This window comes from Schistocerca piceifrons, chromosome X (assembly GCF_021461385.2).
Source record: "Schistocerca piceifrons isolate TAMUIC-IGC-003096 chromosome X, iqSchPice1.1, whole genome shotgun sequence".
Taxonomy (NCBI): domain Eukaryota; kingdom Metazoa; phylum Arthropoda; class Insecta; order Orthoptera; family Acrididae; genus Schistocerca; species Schistocerca piceifrons.
Window position 1 is genome coordinate 499,363,089 of NC_060149.1, and position 16,739 is coordinate 499,379,827.

General features: G+C 42.6%; 1 protein-coding gene across 1 annotated transcript in view; it reads left to right on the forward strand.

Moving 5' to 3' along the window:
• LOC124721372 (serine/threonine-protein kinase WNK2-like) overlaps window positions 1–16,739 on the forward strand; it is a 126,449-nt gene that overhangs the window by 85,384 nt on the left and 24,326 nt on the right. The window contains exon 2 of the mRNA XM_047246305.1: window positions 1,164–1,337. Within this exon, the coding sequence (XP_047102261.1) occupies window positions 1,164–1,337 (174 nt within the window). The remainder of the gene's footprint in view (window positions 1–1,163; window positions 1,338–16,739) is intronic.

Below are 16,739 nucleotides of genomic sequence, written 5' to 3' on the forward strand. Positions count from 1 at the left end.
TTTGAGCTGGCTTTGAAGTTTCAGTTAACCCTCTATCTATTACTGACACCCACCCTTTGCTCCATCCGGACGAGTTATTGGTTAAACTCGTCAGCAGACAGCTTTTCTTAAAAACTGATTTGTCTGAACCCACCTTACAGGTTCTTTGGATTAGGATTCTAAACAGTTCCTTGTAATTAACACGCGCCGCGGGTCGTACCTTTATCAGCACTTCTCGTTCGGTGTGGCTAGCGCCCCCGGCTATTTTCAGTGTTTTTTGGAACGACTGATGTTGTCCATTCCGGAGCCCATCAATTACCTGACTTCCTTGTGATGGGTTCATCCCTGGAAGAGTATTTACGTAACTTACGCCCCTTGTTCACGGTCTTACATACTGCAGAGTTGAAAAGTAACTTGGACAAGTCAGCTTTTTCAAACATCACCGAGCGAGGTGGCGCATTGGTTAGCACACTGGACTCGCATTCGGGAATACGATGGTTCAAACCCGCGTCCGGCCATCCTGATTTAGGTTTTCCGTGATTTCCCTAAATTGCTTCAGACAAATTCTGGGATCTTTTCTTTGAAAAAGCACGGCCGATATCCTTCCGCATCCTTCCCTAATCGGAGTGTGTGCTCCGTCTCTAACGACCTTGTTGTCTGTGGGACGTTGAACACTAATCTCTCCTCTCTCCTCAAACATTCTTATTGTAGTTGGAGTTTTAGGTTTCTTGGAAAGGTGTTACTCCTCCATGTTATCATATGACTACAGTCAGAACTCTGCCTCACACTACAAATGTCAAAGAACTCAATGAATTTTAAGTAAAATTGCTTTCTACTACAGATTTCCGCCGGGAGAGGCTGTGTTGGCCCATTTTCTCCATGTGTTGTTGCACAAGAACGTTCTTTTTCAATGGACGTCGGTTTGAGAGTGCGTGTTCTCGCTTTTGAGATCCAATTTACATTCTTCTCCTTCTCTGGCTACTTTCCGTCATGGCCACCACCTGGTTTTGGCTAGATGCCTCTCATCTTGTGTTCACTGGCTGTCAGTAACTGCTGGTATCAGTACATGAATTGCTTCTGTGTTTGTGTCTATGTTCTCATCTACTGTTCACTTGTATGTTAATTGCGGCTGTGCAGTTGATTCTCTTATAGCACAATATTAAACAGAACTCTGAAATTTTCAGCCGCAAGAGCAAAAGCAGGAACAGAATCAGCGCCAACTTCAGAGTCCGGCCCATCAGCAGGGTCCGGCCCATCATCAGGGTCTGGCCCTTCATCAGCGTCCGGCCCTTCGTCAGCGACCGGTACTTCTTCAGTGACATTGGAGACATCGGTGGCATCACAGGCATCACACAGTGGTCTGTATGTCAGAGGAGTTGACCAAAAATAGAAAAAGCTTTAGATATAAACCTGAATTTTTATGTAACAGATTTGGGGTCGCTGATTAGAAATTCCATATTATAGTTTCAAAATTAAAAATGACAAGTAATGCTTATAATGAATTTTATCCATAGTGGATGCTGTCGAACTACATGACTGTTCCTTTATAGGGTGTAGAGAAATACCTGCTACCAGTCACAATAAAGTGTTATTTATTTGTCACACGACCGGTTTCGGATTTACGCCCATAATCGGGTGTTTATACATCCATGTACATGTTTATACTGTTGGAGATCAGTGTATAAATACAAAATATATTTGCTGGTGACTAAACAGATACAAGTGGCAAGGCAGCATTTGACGAAAATATATCTGTACTTAAATAAAGATGAGGCACCATTATTATAGTTACGCTGTGGTGACAGTTTAGCCACTTAGTTACACACTTTTTATCATTTATACGTCCATATTTCAGTTTTACCAAGTCAAAATGTGAAACTGTTTGGTTAAAAACTGAAATCCAATCATTATACAAGCATAAAGATGCCCTTAACAAACAAATGCTCGAACTCCACTTGTCACTAGGCAACTCCTTGACTCAAATGCTATTTATGTGTATTTTAGATAAAATTAATGAGCAAGTGTCCAAAGAACAACTAGTAGCGTCAACTAGACATATTCAGAAATAATTTGGTCTCAACCCTAACTAACTGCAACAACTAGGACTACTTCCACATCAGAACAAAGGTAGCGATAGGTTGACTAATTCAACCAAACTTTCATTTGAAAAATGAAACTGAATTACTTGAGAAGGGTCTCAAACATAATATGCCACCTATATTCACTGACCCCCCCCCCCCCCCCCCATGAACCATGGACCTTGCCGTTGGTGGGGAGGCTTGCGTGCCTCAGCGATACAGATAGCCGTATCGTAGGTACAACCACAACGGAGCGTTATCTGTTGAGAGGCCAGACAAACGTGTGGTTCCTGAAGAGGGGCAGCAGCCTTTTCAGTAGTTGCAAGGGCAACAGTCTGGATGATTGACTGATCTGGCCTTGTAACAATAACCAAAACGGCCTTGCTGTGCTGGTACTGCGAACGGCTGAAAGCAAGGGGAAACTACGGCCGTAATTTTTCCCGAGGGCATGCAGCTTTACTGTATGATTAAATGATGATGGCGTCCTCTTGGGTAAAATATTCCGGAGGTAAAATAGTCCCCCATTCGGATCTCCGGGCGGGGACTACTCAAGAGGATGTCGTTATCAGGAGAAAGAAAACTGGCGTTCTACGGATCGGAGCGTGGAATGTCAGATCCCTTAATCGGGCAGGTAGGTTAGAAAATTTAAAAAGGGAAATGGATAGGTTAAAGTTAGATATAGTCGGAATTAGTGAAGTTCGGTGGCAGGAGGAACAAGACTTCTGGTCAGGTGACTACAGGGTTATAAACACAAAGTCAAATAGGGGTAATGCAGGAGTAGGTTTAATAATGAATAGGAAAATAGGAATGCGGGTAAGCTACTACAAACAGCATAGTGAACGCATTATTGTGGCCAAGATAGATACGAAGCCCACACCTACTACAGTAGTACAAGTTTATATGCCAACTAGCTCTGCAGATGACGAAGAAATTGAAGAAATGTATGATGAAATAAAAGAAATTATTCAGATTGTGAAGGGAGACGAAAATTTAATAGTCATGGGTGACTGGAATTCGAGTGTAGGAAAAGGGAGAGAAGGAAACGTAGTAGGTGAATATGGATTGGGGCTAAGAAATGAAAGAGGAAGCCGCCTGATAGAATTTTGCACAGAGCACAACTTAATCATAGCTAACACTTGGTTTAAGAATCATGATAGAAGGTTGTATACATGGAAGAACCCTGGAGATACTAAAAGGTATCAGATAGATTATATAATGGTAAGACAGAGATTTAGGAACAGGGTTTTAACTTGTAAGACATTTCCAGGGGCAGATGTGGATTCTGACCACAACCTATTGATTATGACCTGTAGATTAAAACTGAAGAAACTGCAAAAAGGTGGCAATTTAAGGAGATGGGACCTGGATAAACTGACTAAACCAGAGGTTGTACAGAGTTTCAGGGAGAGCATAAGGGAACAATTGACAGGAATGGGGGAAAGAAATACAGTAGAAGAAGAATGGGTAGCTCTGAGGGATGAAGTAGTGAAGGCAGCAGACGATCAAGTAGGTAAAAAGAAGAGGGTTAGTAGAAATCCTTGGGTAACAGAAGAAATATTGAATTTAATTGATGAAAGGAGAAAATATAAAAATGCAGTAAATGAAGCAGGCAAAAAGGAATACAAACGTCTCAAAAATGAGATAGACAGGAAGTGCAAAATGGCTAAGCAGGGATGGCTAGAGGACAAATGTAAGGATGTAGAGGCTTATCTCACTAGGGGTAAGATAGATACTGTCTACAGGAAAATTAAAGAGACCTTTGGAGATAAGAGAACCACATGTATGAACATCAAGAGCTCAGATGGAAACCCAGTTCTAAGCAAAGAAGGGAAAGCAGAAAGGTGGAAGGAGTATATAGAGGGTCTATACAAGGGCGATGCACTTGAGGACAATATTATGGAAATGGAAGAGGATGTAGATGGAGATGAAATGGGAGATACGATACTGCATGAAGAGTTTGACAGAGCACTGAAGGACCTGAGTCGAAACAATGCCCCCGGAGTAGACAACATTCCATTGGAACTACTGACGGCCTTGGGAGAGCCAGTCCTGACAAAACTCTACCATGTGGTGAGCAAGATATATGAAACAGGCGAAATACCCTCAGACTTCAAGAAGAATATAATAATTCCAATCCCAAAGAAAGCAGGTGTTGACAGATGTGAAAATTACCGAACTATCAGTTTAATAAGCCACAGCTGCAAAGTACTAACACGAATTCTTTACAGACGAATGGAAAAACTAGTAGAAGCCGACCTCGGGGAAGATCAGTTTGGATTCCGTAGAAATACTGGAACACGTGAGGCAATACTGACCTTACGACTTATCTTAGAAGAAAGATTAAGGAAAGGTAAACCTACGTTTCTAGCATTTGTAGACTTAGAGAAAGCTTTTGACAATGTTGACTGGAATACTCTCTTCCAAATTCTAAAGGTGGCAGGAGTAAAATACAGGGAGCGAAAGGCTATTTACAACTTGTACAGAAACCAGATGGCAGTTATAAGAGTTGAGGGACACGAAAGGGAAGCAGTGGTTGGGAAGGGAGTAAGACAGGGCTGTAGCCTCTCCCCGATGTTATTCAATCTCTATATTGAGCAAGCAGTAAAGGAAACAAAAGAAAAATTTGGAGTAGGTATTAAAATCCATGGAGAAGAAATAAAAACTTTGAGGTTCGCCGATGACATTGTAATTCTGTCAGAGACAGCAAAGGACTTGGAAGAGGAGTTGAACGGAATGGATGGTGTCTTGAAGGGAGGATATAAGATGAACATCAACAAAAGCAAAACGAGGATAATGGAATGTAGTCGAGTTAAGTCGGGTGATGCTGAGGGTATTAGATTAGGAAATGAGACACTTAAAGTAGTAAAGGAGTTTTGCTATTTGGGGAGCAAAATAACTGATGATGGACGAAGTAGAGAGGATATAAAATGTAGACTGGCAATGGCAAGGAAATCGATTCTGAAGAAGAGAAATTTGTTAACATCGAGTATAGATTTAAGTGTGAGGAAGTCGTTTCTGAAAGTATTTGTATGGAGTGTAGCCATGTATGGAAGTGAAACATGGACGATAAATAGTTTGGACAAGAAGAGAATAGAAGCTTTCGAAATGTGGTGCTACAGAAGAATGCTGAAGATTAGATGGGTAGATCACACAACTAATGAGGAAGTTTTGAATATGATTGGGGAGAAGAGAAGTTTGTGGCACAACTTGACCAGAAGAAGGGATCGGTTGGTAGGACATGTTCTGAGGCATCAAGGGATCACCAATTTAGTATTGGAGGGCAGCGTGGAGGGTAAAAATCATAGGGGGAGACCAAGAGATGAATACACTAAGCAGATTCAGAAGGATGTAGGTTGCAGTAGGTACTGGGAGATGAAGAAGCTTGCACAGGATAGAGTAGCATGGAGAGCTGCATCAAACCAGTCTCAGGACTGAAGACCACAACAACAACAACATATTCACTGACAACAATAACAGAGAATTAATTGTTGCTCTAAAATGGCATGTTACTCAGCTAAAATAAATAATAATGAGAAGATTAGTATTAGGCTGCAAGTTACCAATATCATACACAAAAACTTACAGAATCAAAAATTAAATAACTAAGACTCCAAACTGCTCAGAAATATTAATAGAAAACTATCTGAAAACAAAGCTCTGGTAGCCAGTCTGATAAAGGGAACTCAGCTGTTGTTCTGTACGAATCTGAATATATCAACAAAACTCTAGAATTTTTCCAGAATAGTAACATACACGAAATACACAATGACCCCACACCCAAATTTTAGGCCCAGCTTAAGAAAAACTGAAATCTTCTGACTTCCTGTTATCTGACTCTGATGTTCTAAAATGCCTTGTAATTACCCCATCTGCACGAAAACTACGTTCCCAACCAAAGATTCATAAGAAAAGTGGCCTTATACGCCCCATAGTCATCACAAGAAACAGACCAGCAAGAAACTTAAAGGCATTCTTAGTAACTTTTATACCTATGAAAACAATTTTTCAGTTAAGAATAGTTATGAACTTATTGAGCATGTCAAAGACTTACCAATAACAGAGAGTGCCAAATTTGCTTCAATAGACTTAATAAACCTTTACACCAACAATCCTGTACATGACACTATTCAGATAATTAGAAACAACCTGCCGCCGTTGGATAAGCAGCTGCAGCAGCAAGTCGTATACTCCTAGCTCACTCATTTGTTACATAGTTTAATTCTTAATTTCTTTGCGTGTTTTTGGTACTTGCATTGTTTAATTCATAAATTTCGAGCGTATTATAGTATTTGAGAGTTGTAGCATCGCGTTTTAGTACCTGAATAGTGTAAATTCGCGTAGTCGTTTGTCTACTGTTTTGTTTTGAACGGCCAGTGTCGGTTGGTCGCAGTTAGTGTGCTCCCTGCCGCCGTTGGATAAGCAGCTGAGCAGCAAGTCGTATACTCCTAGCTCACTCATTTGTTACATAGTTTAACTCTTAATTTCTTTGCGTGTTTTTGGTTCTTGCATTGTTTAATTCATAAATTTCGGGCGTATTATAGTATTTGAGAGTGTAGCATCGTGTTTTAGTACCTGAATAGTGTAATTTCGCTTAGTCTCCTTCCGCCGCCGAGCAGTGTCAGCAGTGCGCAAGTAGCAGCATTACTGCATTTACTAGGCAATCTTGTATTTTAATAACCGTTTAAATTTTGTCGATTTGTTTGCGCTCTCTGTAGATTAGTTCAGACGTTCTTAGCAAAACAGTTTTTAGCATGGATAGGGACTGCAACTGATGTGTTCGGATGCAGGCTGAGTTGGCATCCCTTCGCTCCCAGCTTCAGGCAGTGTTGGCTTCGGTCACACAGCTTGAGGCTGTTGCCAATGGGCATCACTGTGGGGGTCGGGATGGGGGTTTGTCGGGGACGGCCAGCTCGTCCCACGCATCCCCTGATCGGACTACGACTGTGGTTGCTCGGGATACTGCCCGCATTGAGGCTGATCCCTCACCTGTGGTAGAGTGGGAGGTCGTTTCAAGGTGTGGCAGGGGGCGAAAGACATTCCGGAGGGCTGAACGGAAAGCCTCTCCAGTTTGTCTGACGAACCGGTTTCAGGCTCTGTCTCAGGCTGATACTGATCTTCGGCCTGACATGGCTGCTTGTCCTGTTCCAGAGGTTGCCCCTCAGTCTGCAAGATCCGGGCAGTCGCAGAGGGTGGGCTTACTGGTAGTTGGGAGCTCCAACGTCAGGCGCGTAATGGGGCCCCTTAGGGAAATGGCAGCAAGAGAGGGGAAGAAAACCAATGTGCACTCCGTGTGCATACCGGGGGGAGTCATTCCAGATGTGGAAAGGGTCCTTCCGGATGCCATGAAGAGTACAGGGTGCACCCATCTGCAGGTGGTCGCTCATGTCGGCACCAATGATGTGTGTCGCTATGGATCGGAGGAAATCCTCTCTGGCTTCCGGCGGCTATCTGATTTGGTGAAGACTGCCAGTCTCGCTAGCGGGATGAAAGCAGAGCTCACCATCTGCAGCATCGTCGACAGGACTGACTGCGGACCTTTGGTACAGAGCCGAGTGGAGGGTCTGAATCAGAGGCTGAGACGGTTCTGTGACCGTGTGGGCTGCAGATTCCTCGACTTGCGCCATAGGGTGGTGGGGTTTCGGGTTCCGCTGGATAGGTCAGGAGTCCACTACACACAACAAGCGGCTACACGGGTAGCAGGGGTTGTGTGGCGTGGGCTGGGCGGTTTTTTAGGTTAGATGGCCTTGGGCAAGTACAGAAAGGGCAACATCCTCAACGGGTGCGGGGCAAAGTCAGGACATGCGGGGACCAAGCAGCAATCGGTATTGTAATTGTCAACTGTCGAAGCTGCGTTGGTAAAGTACCGGAACTTCAAGCGCTGATAGAAAGCACCGAAGCTGAAATCGTTATAGGTACAGAAAGCTGGCTTAAGCCAGAGATAAATTCTGCCGAAATTTTTACAAAGGTACACACGGTGTTTAGAAAGGATAGATTGCATGCAACCGGTGGTGGAGTGTTCATCGCAGTTAGTAGTAGTTTATCCTGTAGTGAAGTAGAAGTGGATAGTTCCTGTGAATTATTATGGGTGGAGGTTACACTAAACAACCGAACTAGGTTAATAATTGGCTCTTTTTACCGACCTCCCGACTCAGCAGCATTAGTGGCAGAACAACTGAGAGAAAATTTGGAATACATTTCACATAAATTTTCTCAGCATGTTATAGTCTTAGGTGGAGATTTCAATTTACCAGATATAGACTGGGACACTCAGATGTTTAGGACGGGTGGTAGGGACAGAGCATCGAGTGACATTATACTGAGTGCACTATCCGAAAATTACCTCGAGCAATTAAACAGAGAACCGACTCGTGGAGATAACATCTTGGACCTACTGATAACAAACAGACCCGAACTTTTCGAATCTGTATGTACAGAACAGGGAATCAGTGATCATAAGGCCGTTGCAGCATCCCTGAATATGGAAGTTAATAGGAATATAAAAAAAGGGAGGAAGGTTTATCTGTTTAGCAAGAGTAATAGAAGGCAGATTTCAGACTACCTAACAGATCAAAACGAAAATTTCTGTTCCGACACTGACAATGTTGAGTGTTTATGGAAAAAGTTCAAGGCAATCGTAAAATGCGTTTTAGACAGGTACGTGCCGAGTAAAACTGTGAGGGACGGGAAAAACCCACCGTGGTACAACAACAAAGTTAGGAAACTACTGCGAAAGCAAAGAGAGCTCCACTCCAAGTTTAAACGCAGCCAAAACCTCTCAGACAAACTGAAGCTAAACGATGTCAAAGTTAGCGTAAGGAGGGCTATGCGTGAAGCGTTCATTGAATTCGAAAGTAAAATTCTATGTACCGACTTGACAGAAAATCCTAGGAAGTTCTGGTCTTACGTTAAATCAGTAAGTGGCTCGAAACAGCATATCCAGACACTACGGGATGATGATGGCATTGAAACAGAGGATGACACGCGTAAAGCTGAAATACTAAACACCTTTTTCCAAAGCTGTTTCACAGAGGAAGACCGCACTGCAGTTCCTTCTCTAAATCCTCGCACAAACGAAAAAATGGCTGACATCGAAATAAGTGTCCAAGGAATAGAAAAGCAACTGGAATCACTCAATAGAGGAAAGTCCACTGGACCTGACGGGATACCAATTCGATTCTACACAGAGTACGCGAAAGAACTTGCCCCCCTTCTAACAGCCGTGTACCGCAAGTCTCTAGAGGAACGGAGGGTTCCAAATGATTGGAAAAGAGCACAGATAGTCCCAGTCTTCAAGAAGGGTCGTCGAGCAGATGCGCAAAACTATAGACCTATATCTCTTACGTCGATCTCTTGTAGAATTTTAGAACATGTTTTTTGCTCGCGTATCATGTCATTTCTGGAAACCCAGAATCTACTATGTAGGAATCAACATGGATTCCGGAAACAGCGATCGTGTGAGACCCAACTCGCTTTATTTGTTCATGAGACCCAGAAAATATTAGATACAGGCTCCCAGGTAGATGCTATTTTTCTTGACTTCCGGAAGGCGTTCGATACAGTTCCGCACTGTCGCCTGATAAACAAAGTAAGAGCCTACGGAATATCAGACCAGCTGTGTGGCTGGATTGAAGAGTTTTTAGCAAACAGAACACAGCATGTTGTTATCAATGGAGAGACGTCTACAGACGTTAAAGTAACCTCTGGCGTGCCACAGGGGAGTGTTATGGGACCATTGCTTTTCACAATATATATAAATGACTTAGTAGATAGTGTCGGAAGTTCCATGCGGCTTTTCGCGGATGATGCTGTAGTATACAGAGAAGTTGCTGCATTAGAAAATTGTAGCGAAATACAGGAAGATCTGCAGCGGATAGGCACTTGGTGCAGGGAGTGGCAACTGACCCTTAACATAGACAAATGTAATATATTGCGAATACATAGAAAGAAGGATCCTTTATTGTATGATTATATGATAGCGGAACAAACACTGGTAGCAGTTACTTCTGTAAAATATCTGGGAGTATGCGTACGGAACGATTTGAAGTGGAATGATCATATAAAACTAATTGTTGGTAAGGCGGGTACCAGGTTGAGATTCATTGGGAGAGTGCTTAGAAAATGTAGTCCATCAACAAAGGAGGTGGCTTACAAAACACTCGTTCGACCTATACTTGAGTGTTGCTCATCAGTGTGGGATCCGTACCAGGTCGGGTTGACGGAGGAGATAGAGAAGATCCAAAGAAGAGCGGCGCGTTTCGTCACTGGGTTATTTGGTAACCGTGATAGCGTTACGGAGATGTTTAATAAACTCAAGTGGCAGACTCTGCAAGAGAGGCGCTCTGCATCGCGGTGTAGCTTGCTCGCCAGGTTTCGAGAGGGTGCGTTTCTGGATGAGGTATCGAATATATTGCTTCCCCCTACTTATACTTCCCGAGGAGATCACGAATGTAAAATTAGAGAGATTAGAGCGCGCACGGAGGCTTTCAGACAGTCGTTCTTCCCGCGAACCATACGCGACTGGAACAGGAAAGGGAGGTAATGACAGTGGCACGTAAAGTGCCCTCCGCCACACACCGTTGGGTGGCTTGCGGAGTATCAATGTAGATGTAGATGTAGAAAAAGCTATCCAAGGCTGAGATATGTGAACTCATTGACCTGCTAGAACTAGTCCTATCACACAATTATTTTACCTTTAATAACAAAATTTATAAATAGGAAGATGGTCTTACAATGAGCAGCAGTTTGGCAGGAATACTTCCAGATATTTATATTAACCACACAGAAAATAAATTTTTCATGTCAGATAGTTCACTCGAAAATAAAATAATATACTACTAAACGTATGTGGATGATACTATTATCTTGCACAGTGGTACAACTGAGGAGATTGAGAAACTTTCTAAAGGCCTCAACAGCATGCACAACAACCTCAACTTAACTGTGGAACATGAAATATCTAATGTAATGAACAACCATGCCTTCCACATTTACAGAAAACATACCACTAATGACATTGTCATTAACAACTCCTCATGTCATCCAGTACAACATAAAATGGCATTCTTCAGATCCACATTCTATCGTATGCATAAAATCCCATTCAGCCCACATGATGAACAACAAGAAATTAACATTATCAAAGAAATTGCACATAGAAATGGGTACAACCCAGATGTAATTGATAAACGTAACAACAAAATCAAAAAGAAACAATGCTCACCTACTAAATCAAATGCCACTTGTATCTGTTTAGTCACCAGGAAATATTTTTTTGTATTTATACACTGATCTCCAACAGTATAAACATGTACATGAATGATGGGCGCAAGCTCGAAACCGGTCGTGTAACAAATAAATAACCTTTTATTGTGACTGGTAGCGGATATTTTTCTACACCCTAATGATTATAATATTTTGAAAACTGTTAACATTCCAGCTATTATGTAATAATATGTACACTAAAAAAAATGTAAATGAGAAAAAAATCATAAAAATCTCCCGCTCTCAGTGTCGGGATAGTTATAAAGTTAAAAATCAAAGTCCGTATCATACTTATCAGCAATTTGTAAAAAAATTTCAGACTCATTATCAGGAAAAAGCAAAAGCTGTGGGGCGTCCGTTGACTAATTTTTGCTGTTGCTGGGTTTCATTTTGCTCATGCTCAAAACAAGTGGATTGGAAGATACCGGGAAGTAACGAAAAACATCTTTCATTGTATTTATGCTTGAATTTTTCCTGATAACCATGCACGATGTATTTTTCTCCTTACTTCTGGTTTCCTGAGGAATTTCATATAACTGACCTATTTGCAAAATTCTTGATTCTGTTGTCTAGGCACCGTGAAGTAGGACTTTGTGAACTGTCGTACACATGTAATACTAAGGGAACTTGTCTACGTACATTTTCACAGTATCACGACAATTGTTTTTTAAATTTTTCGAAGCTCAAGTTATAGGCATATGGCATGACCTGCAAGATAACGCGAAGCTGATATATGAAATTTTCGTCCGGTCCCAGAATTTGTGCAAACACTGATGATTAATGAAAAAATGACGAGCATTGTTGCTATCGTTGGAGTTCCTATACCGAGCCTTTGAGCGATCAACGAGAAGAACCTAGCTGCCTTTGAAACCCCTTGTGAAGTGCTTTTTCCCGAATCTCAAAACGATTTTTGTCTTCCGTTGATCGCAGCTGCCAATGTTTTTACTCCCAAGTTTATATCCAAGGTGAAGTAAACACTGAAAGCAACGAATATAGGCATGTAAGGTTGATAATCCATAACATATATTGGGAACATGTATCACTTTATTTTTTACAAAATCGAGATTATTAAAATGTTTAGATGTTGCTACACAGAGGTGGATTATGTAAAAGATCACTGCGGAAACTGTTTGATAATGAATTATTATTACTTATGATTTGAAACGAACTAGTGACACAATATGATCGTCAATATATTTTTAACCATTTGAAGTAGACTCTGTGTTTCCATATAAAAATTGTAGCCTCCTTGGTCTACGAAAACGAAGTGACAAAGGCTTACGATTTTTCCGTATCACTCCTTTTTTTGTAACAGACTGCCTAGATGCTAGCTGCAATAGAACCAACGATGTAATAAAAACATTAACGTCCGAATCTCTTCCATTAGTAACTTTTGTTTGTATTCGATGTGCCGAAGAACTATCTAAATCCTATTTTAAAATCAACCTGACATTGAACATATAAAATACTTTCTGATATGATTTAAGCGTATTTGTACTCTGACTTTGGAACGAGTTTCGATTATGTATATATCTGATAGGTGACACCAAATTTAGCTTCTACCATTTTTTCGGAACTGGGTTAGATAAGAGCATTGTATTTTTTCACTGAATTCCTAATAATCATGTACTGGTATTTAGATAACTTTCCGTCGACGACTTCGGAAAATGCGTCATCGGCAGACGTTTTAATACTGTGTGTGTTGCTGATATTTTAACGCTGCTTTTTATTTACCAGTCTGCAATGGTGACTCTGTCAAGGTTTCACTGACAATCCTGGCAATTTTCGAGGCAATGGAATAACGAAGGCTCATTTGATTAGCCAGAGACAATTCCTGTTATATTAATCAGTGGCTGACTAATTGATTGATTGATTTTAACAGGAGAGCTAAAACAGCTTAGGTCTGACCCGCCACTGCCCGCGCCGAAACTAGGTTTATTGCGCGGTATTGCTCCCCGTATATCTAGTAAAGCCAACCAGTGCCGTTAAATAGTGCAAGGAGTCCCTCTACCAGTTTTTTGTTAGACACAATTTCTCCAGGTTTAGTTGTCCCGAAGATTCTGTATCTTTTACTCTCCAATGCCATGCAGTCAAAGATTAGGTGTGATGCAGTTTCTTCACCCTCATCGCAGATACTACATTTAGGGTCCTATTCCATTATACTCATTTTGTGTAGGTGTTTTTTGAAGTTCCCATGGCCGGTTATCAGCCCAGTCATGAGTTTGATCTGTTTCCTGTTCAATCCCAGGATCACAGAGCTTCTTTTAAAATATGGCTTGGGCATCATAACCTTACCATGTTTTTGTTTGTGGACCTTGGTCCAATATCCTACGTGCTGTTTCCTAAGACAGTTCCGTAGTTCTAATTTGATCATAGCCTTGGTGATTATCAAGGCAGGTTCCGGTCCAATAAATGGAGTTGTTGCCCCCATCCTAGCCAGTCTGTCGACTTGTTCATTGCCACAGGTCCCTGAGTGGCCAGTGACTCACACTAGGTACACCCTATTGCTTCCCCCTAGCTCCACCAGAGCCCTGTGTGGCAATCTGCAACAACCTTAGATCTTGTTGCAGGAGCTGTCAATGATTTCATGGCTGCCTGGCTGTCTGAATAGATGTAGATGCTACGGTTATTGTCGCACCCACTCATATTCTCCTCCACACATGCCCTGATTGCAGTAATTTCGGTTTGGAATACAGAGGCCAGTTTCCCTAGAGAGATGCTGCTCTTCAGTCTTGGCTGAACCCCTTACAACCCTGCCCCAACGCCTTGATCTGTTTTCGACCGATCGGTGAACCAAATGATGTCCCCCATACGGTGTCGAACTGTTTTCTCCCCCTGCTCCCTACTTCCAATTATTATGTTGTAAGGCTTGATGAGGCAGTTGGGAGTTATTATACTGTATAATCGGCGGGCATTTCCCCAGCCATACCTATATTTACCTCACTCACTATGTTAGTGTGTGATTCTGGATATCCGAATGAGACCTAGTTTTGGTCAGTCTGTATGCCCCACCTGCTGCCTCCATCTTAACCCAAAGGTGAAGTGGAGGCATATCCACCATGACTTCCATTCCAGCGGTTGGTGTGCTGCTAATTCCGCCCATTATGGCTAAGCAGGCCAATCTCTGCACCTTAGCAAGCTATTTAGCAGCAACCCGCTGTTCTACCTTCTTCCACCACACTAAGGCCCCATAGGAAATCCTAGGTCTAACCACTGTGGTGTATATCCAGTGCATACCCTGGGGCTTAGGCCCCAGTTTTTGCCACAAGCCCTCCTAGTACTCACTAAACTGCTTTTTGCCTTGGAGCAGATACTCCTAATATGAGGGATCCAAGTTAGCTTCTGATCCAAGGTTACCCCTAGATATTTCACTGTCCCATTCACAGGTAGAGTTTCATCGAAGAGCTTTAGTTTCCAACTTTCATGCTGAATATGTCTCTTCGTAAATGGCACCACAACAGTAGTCTTAGGATTAACTCTCAGATCCTGTTTAATGTACTATTTTTGCACAATGTCCAACCCTCCTTGTGCATATTCGTTCTTGTGGGCAGCCTCTAGTGGTCTTAATTACCATTTTTTCATTCATCATGGTAGCCTCTACCATCCTTCCACTAAGCATGCCTCTGGTCCACCTACATACAGTGATCCCCAGGTCATGCACCTCTGCTGCCCTTACCATGGAATCGAAGGTTGTGTTACTAAAGTGCCCCTTGATATCCAGGAAGATGCAGAGGGCTATTTCTTGGAAGTGAAGTGCTTTTTCCACCATCCCTAAGAGTTGGTTGAGAGCTTTCTCACATGATTTACCTGGTTGGTATGCATGTTGGTTCAGGTATAGAGGGACCCTACTTAGCCTCCTCCCCAATGTATACATTAACCAGTTTTTCCAATGTTTTGAGAATGAAGGTGGACAGACTGATTGGTCTCATATCCTTGGCCTTGGTATGATCAATTCTCCCTGGCTTTGGAATGAAGACAACCTTTACTGCCCTCCAAACACTGGGGATGATTCCTACTGCTAAGCTAACCCTGAATAGCCTGCATAGGATTCCTATAAGCTTTCCTCCTGCCTGTTGCAGGAGAGCTGGAAAAATTCGATCTGGGCCAGGTGACATGAATGGTTGGAATGTTCCCGTCACCCACTGGATTTTGTTGGAGTTCACACACTCCCTGGCCAATTCCCAGTCCTCTCTTTGAGTGCCTGAGAGCCGTTGTCTCTCTGGGGTCACATACTGGTGTGTGTTATCCGGCAGAGCATATTGAGGAAAGTGAGTTTTGAGGAGCAATTCCAACGTCTCATGTGCTGTCTTTGTATATTTCCCATCCTCCTTCCTCAACGTACCTCCTGGATTAGTTGGTACTCTAGTGAGAATCTTGTGAAGTCTGGCTTGTGCAGCCGTGCCTTCCACTTCCTCACAGAATGCCTTCCACTATGCCCCCTTTGCTTGTCTTATTGCAAGATTGTAACTGAGAAGGGCCTCACGATATTTGGCCCATTGTACTTTACGTCTCGTAATATTAAACAATCTCCATACCTGTTTTCTTTGCATTTCCAATTTGTTATTCCACCAAGGAACACACCTATTTCTGCACTTTCTGGTGATTGTGCAGTTGTCCTGATATGAGGTCACTATGGCAGAGCTAACAGCCTCTGCTACTTCCTCAAATTCTACTAGCTTCCTTATTGCGGTTTTAATTTCCGATAAGCCTAAGTGAAGGTCCCTCCTATATGTCTCCCAGTCTGTTTTCCTGGGATTTCTATAAGTCATGGTCTGTCTGATTCCCATTTGAACCTTGAATTTAATGTTCATGTGGTCCGATGAGGATGGCTCGAAAACCACATGCCATTGTTTGACATAGCTACCCATCATCATGGAACCAACTGTTATGTTAATTACTTCTTCCCTTCTGCTATTCCTGAATGTAGGTTCATTGCTCCTATTCAGGACCTCTAGGTTGTTAGCTAAGAGGAATTCAAGAAGGTACTCACCTCTACTATTGGTGTCCTTGCTGCCCCACACTAGGTTGTGGGCATTGGCGTCAGACCACACCAGCAGTTGATCACCTTGACGCTGGCAAGTCTCTACCAGTCTCCTCACCTCGAAGGGAGGGGGAGAACTGTCTTCGTAAGGAAGGTATGCTGAGACCAAAATAATTTACCTCGTGATACCTTCCTCACATTGCTGCATTTTGATGGTCACTAAGTCCCTAGAGCAGAAATCCATCATTGGCATGAAAGAAATGCCATTTCTAACATAGATGCATGATCTAGCATAGATCAGCTTACCTCCCGTGCCTCCGAGGACCGTTACACCCCCTTTGTATAAATAGGGTTCTTGAATCAGGGCCACGTCCACTTCTTGTCTCCCCAGGCAGCGACTCAGGGCAGCAGAGGCCCCTTTACTGTGCTGCAGATTAATC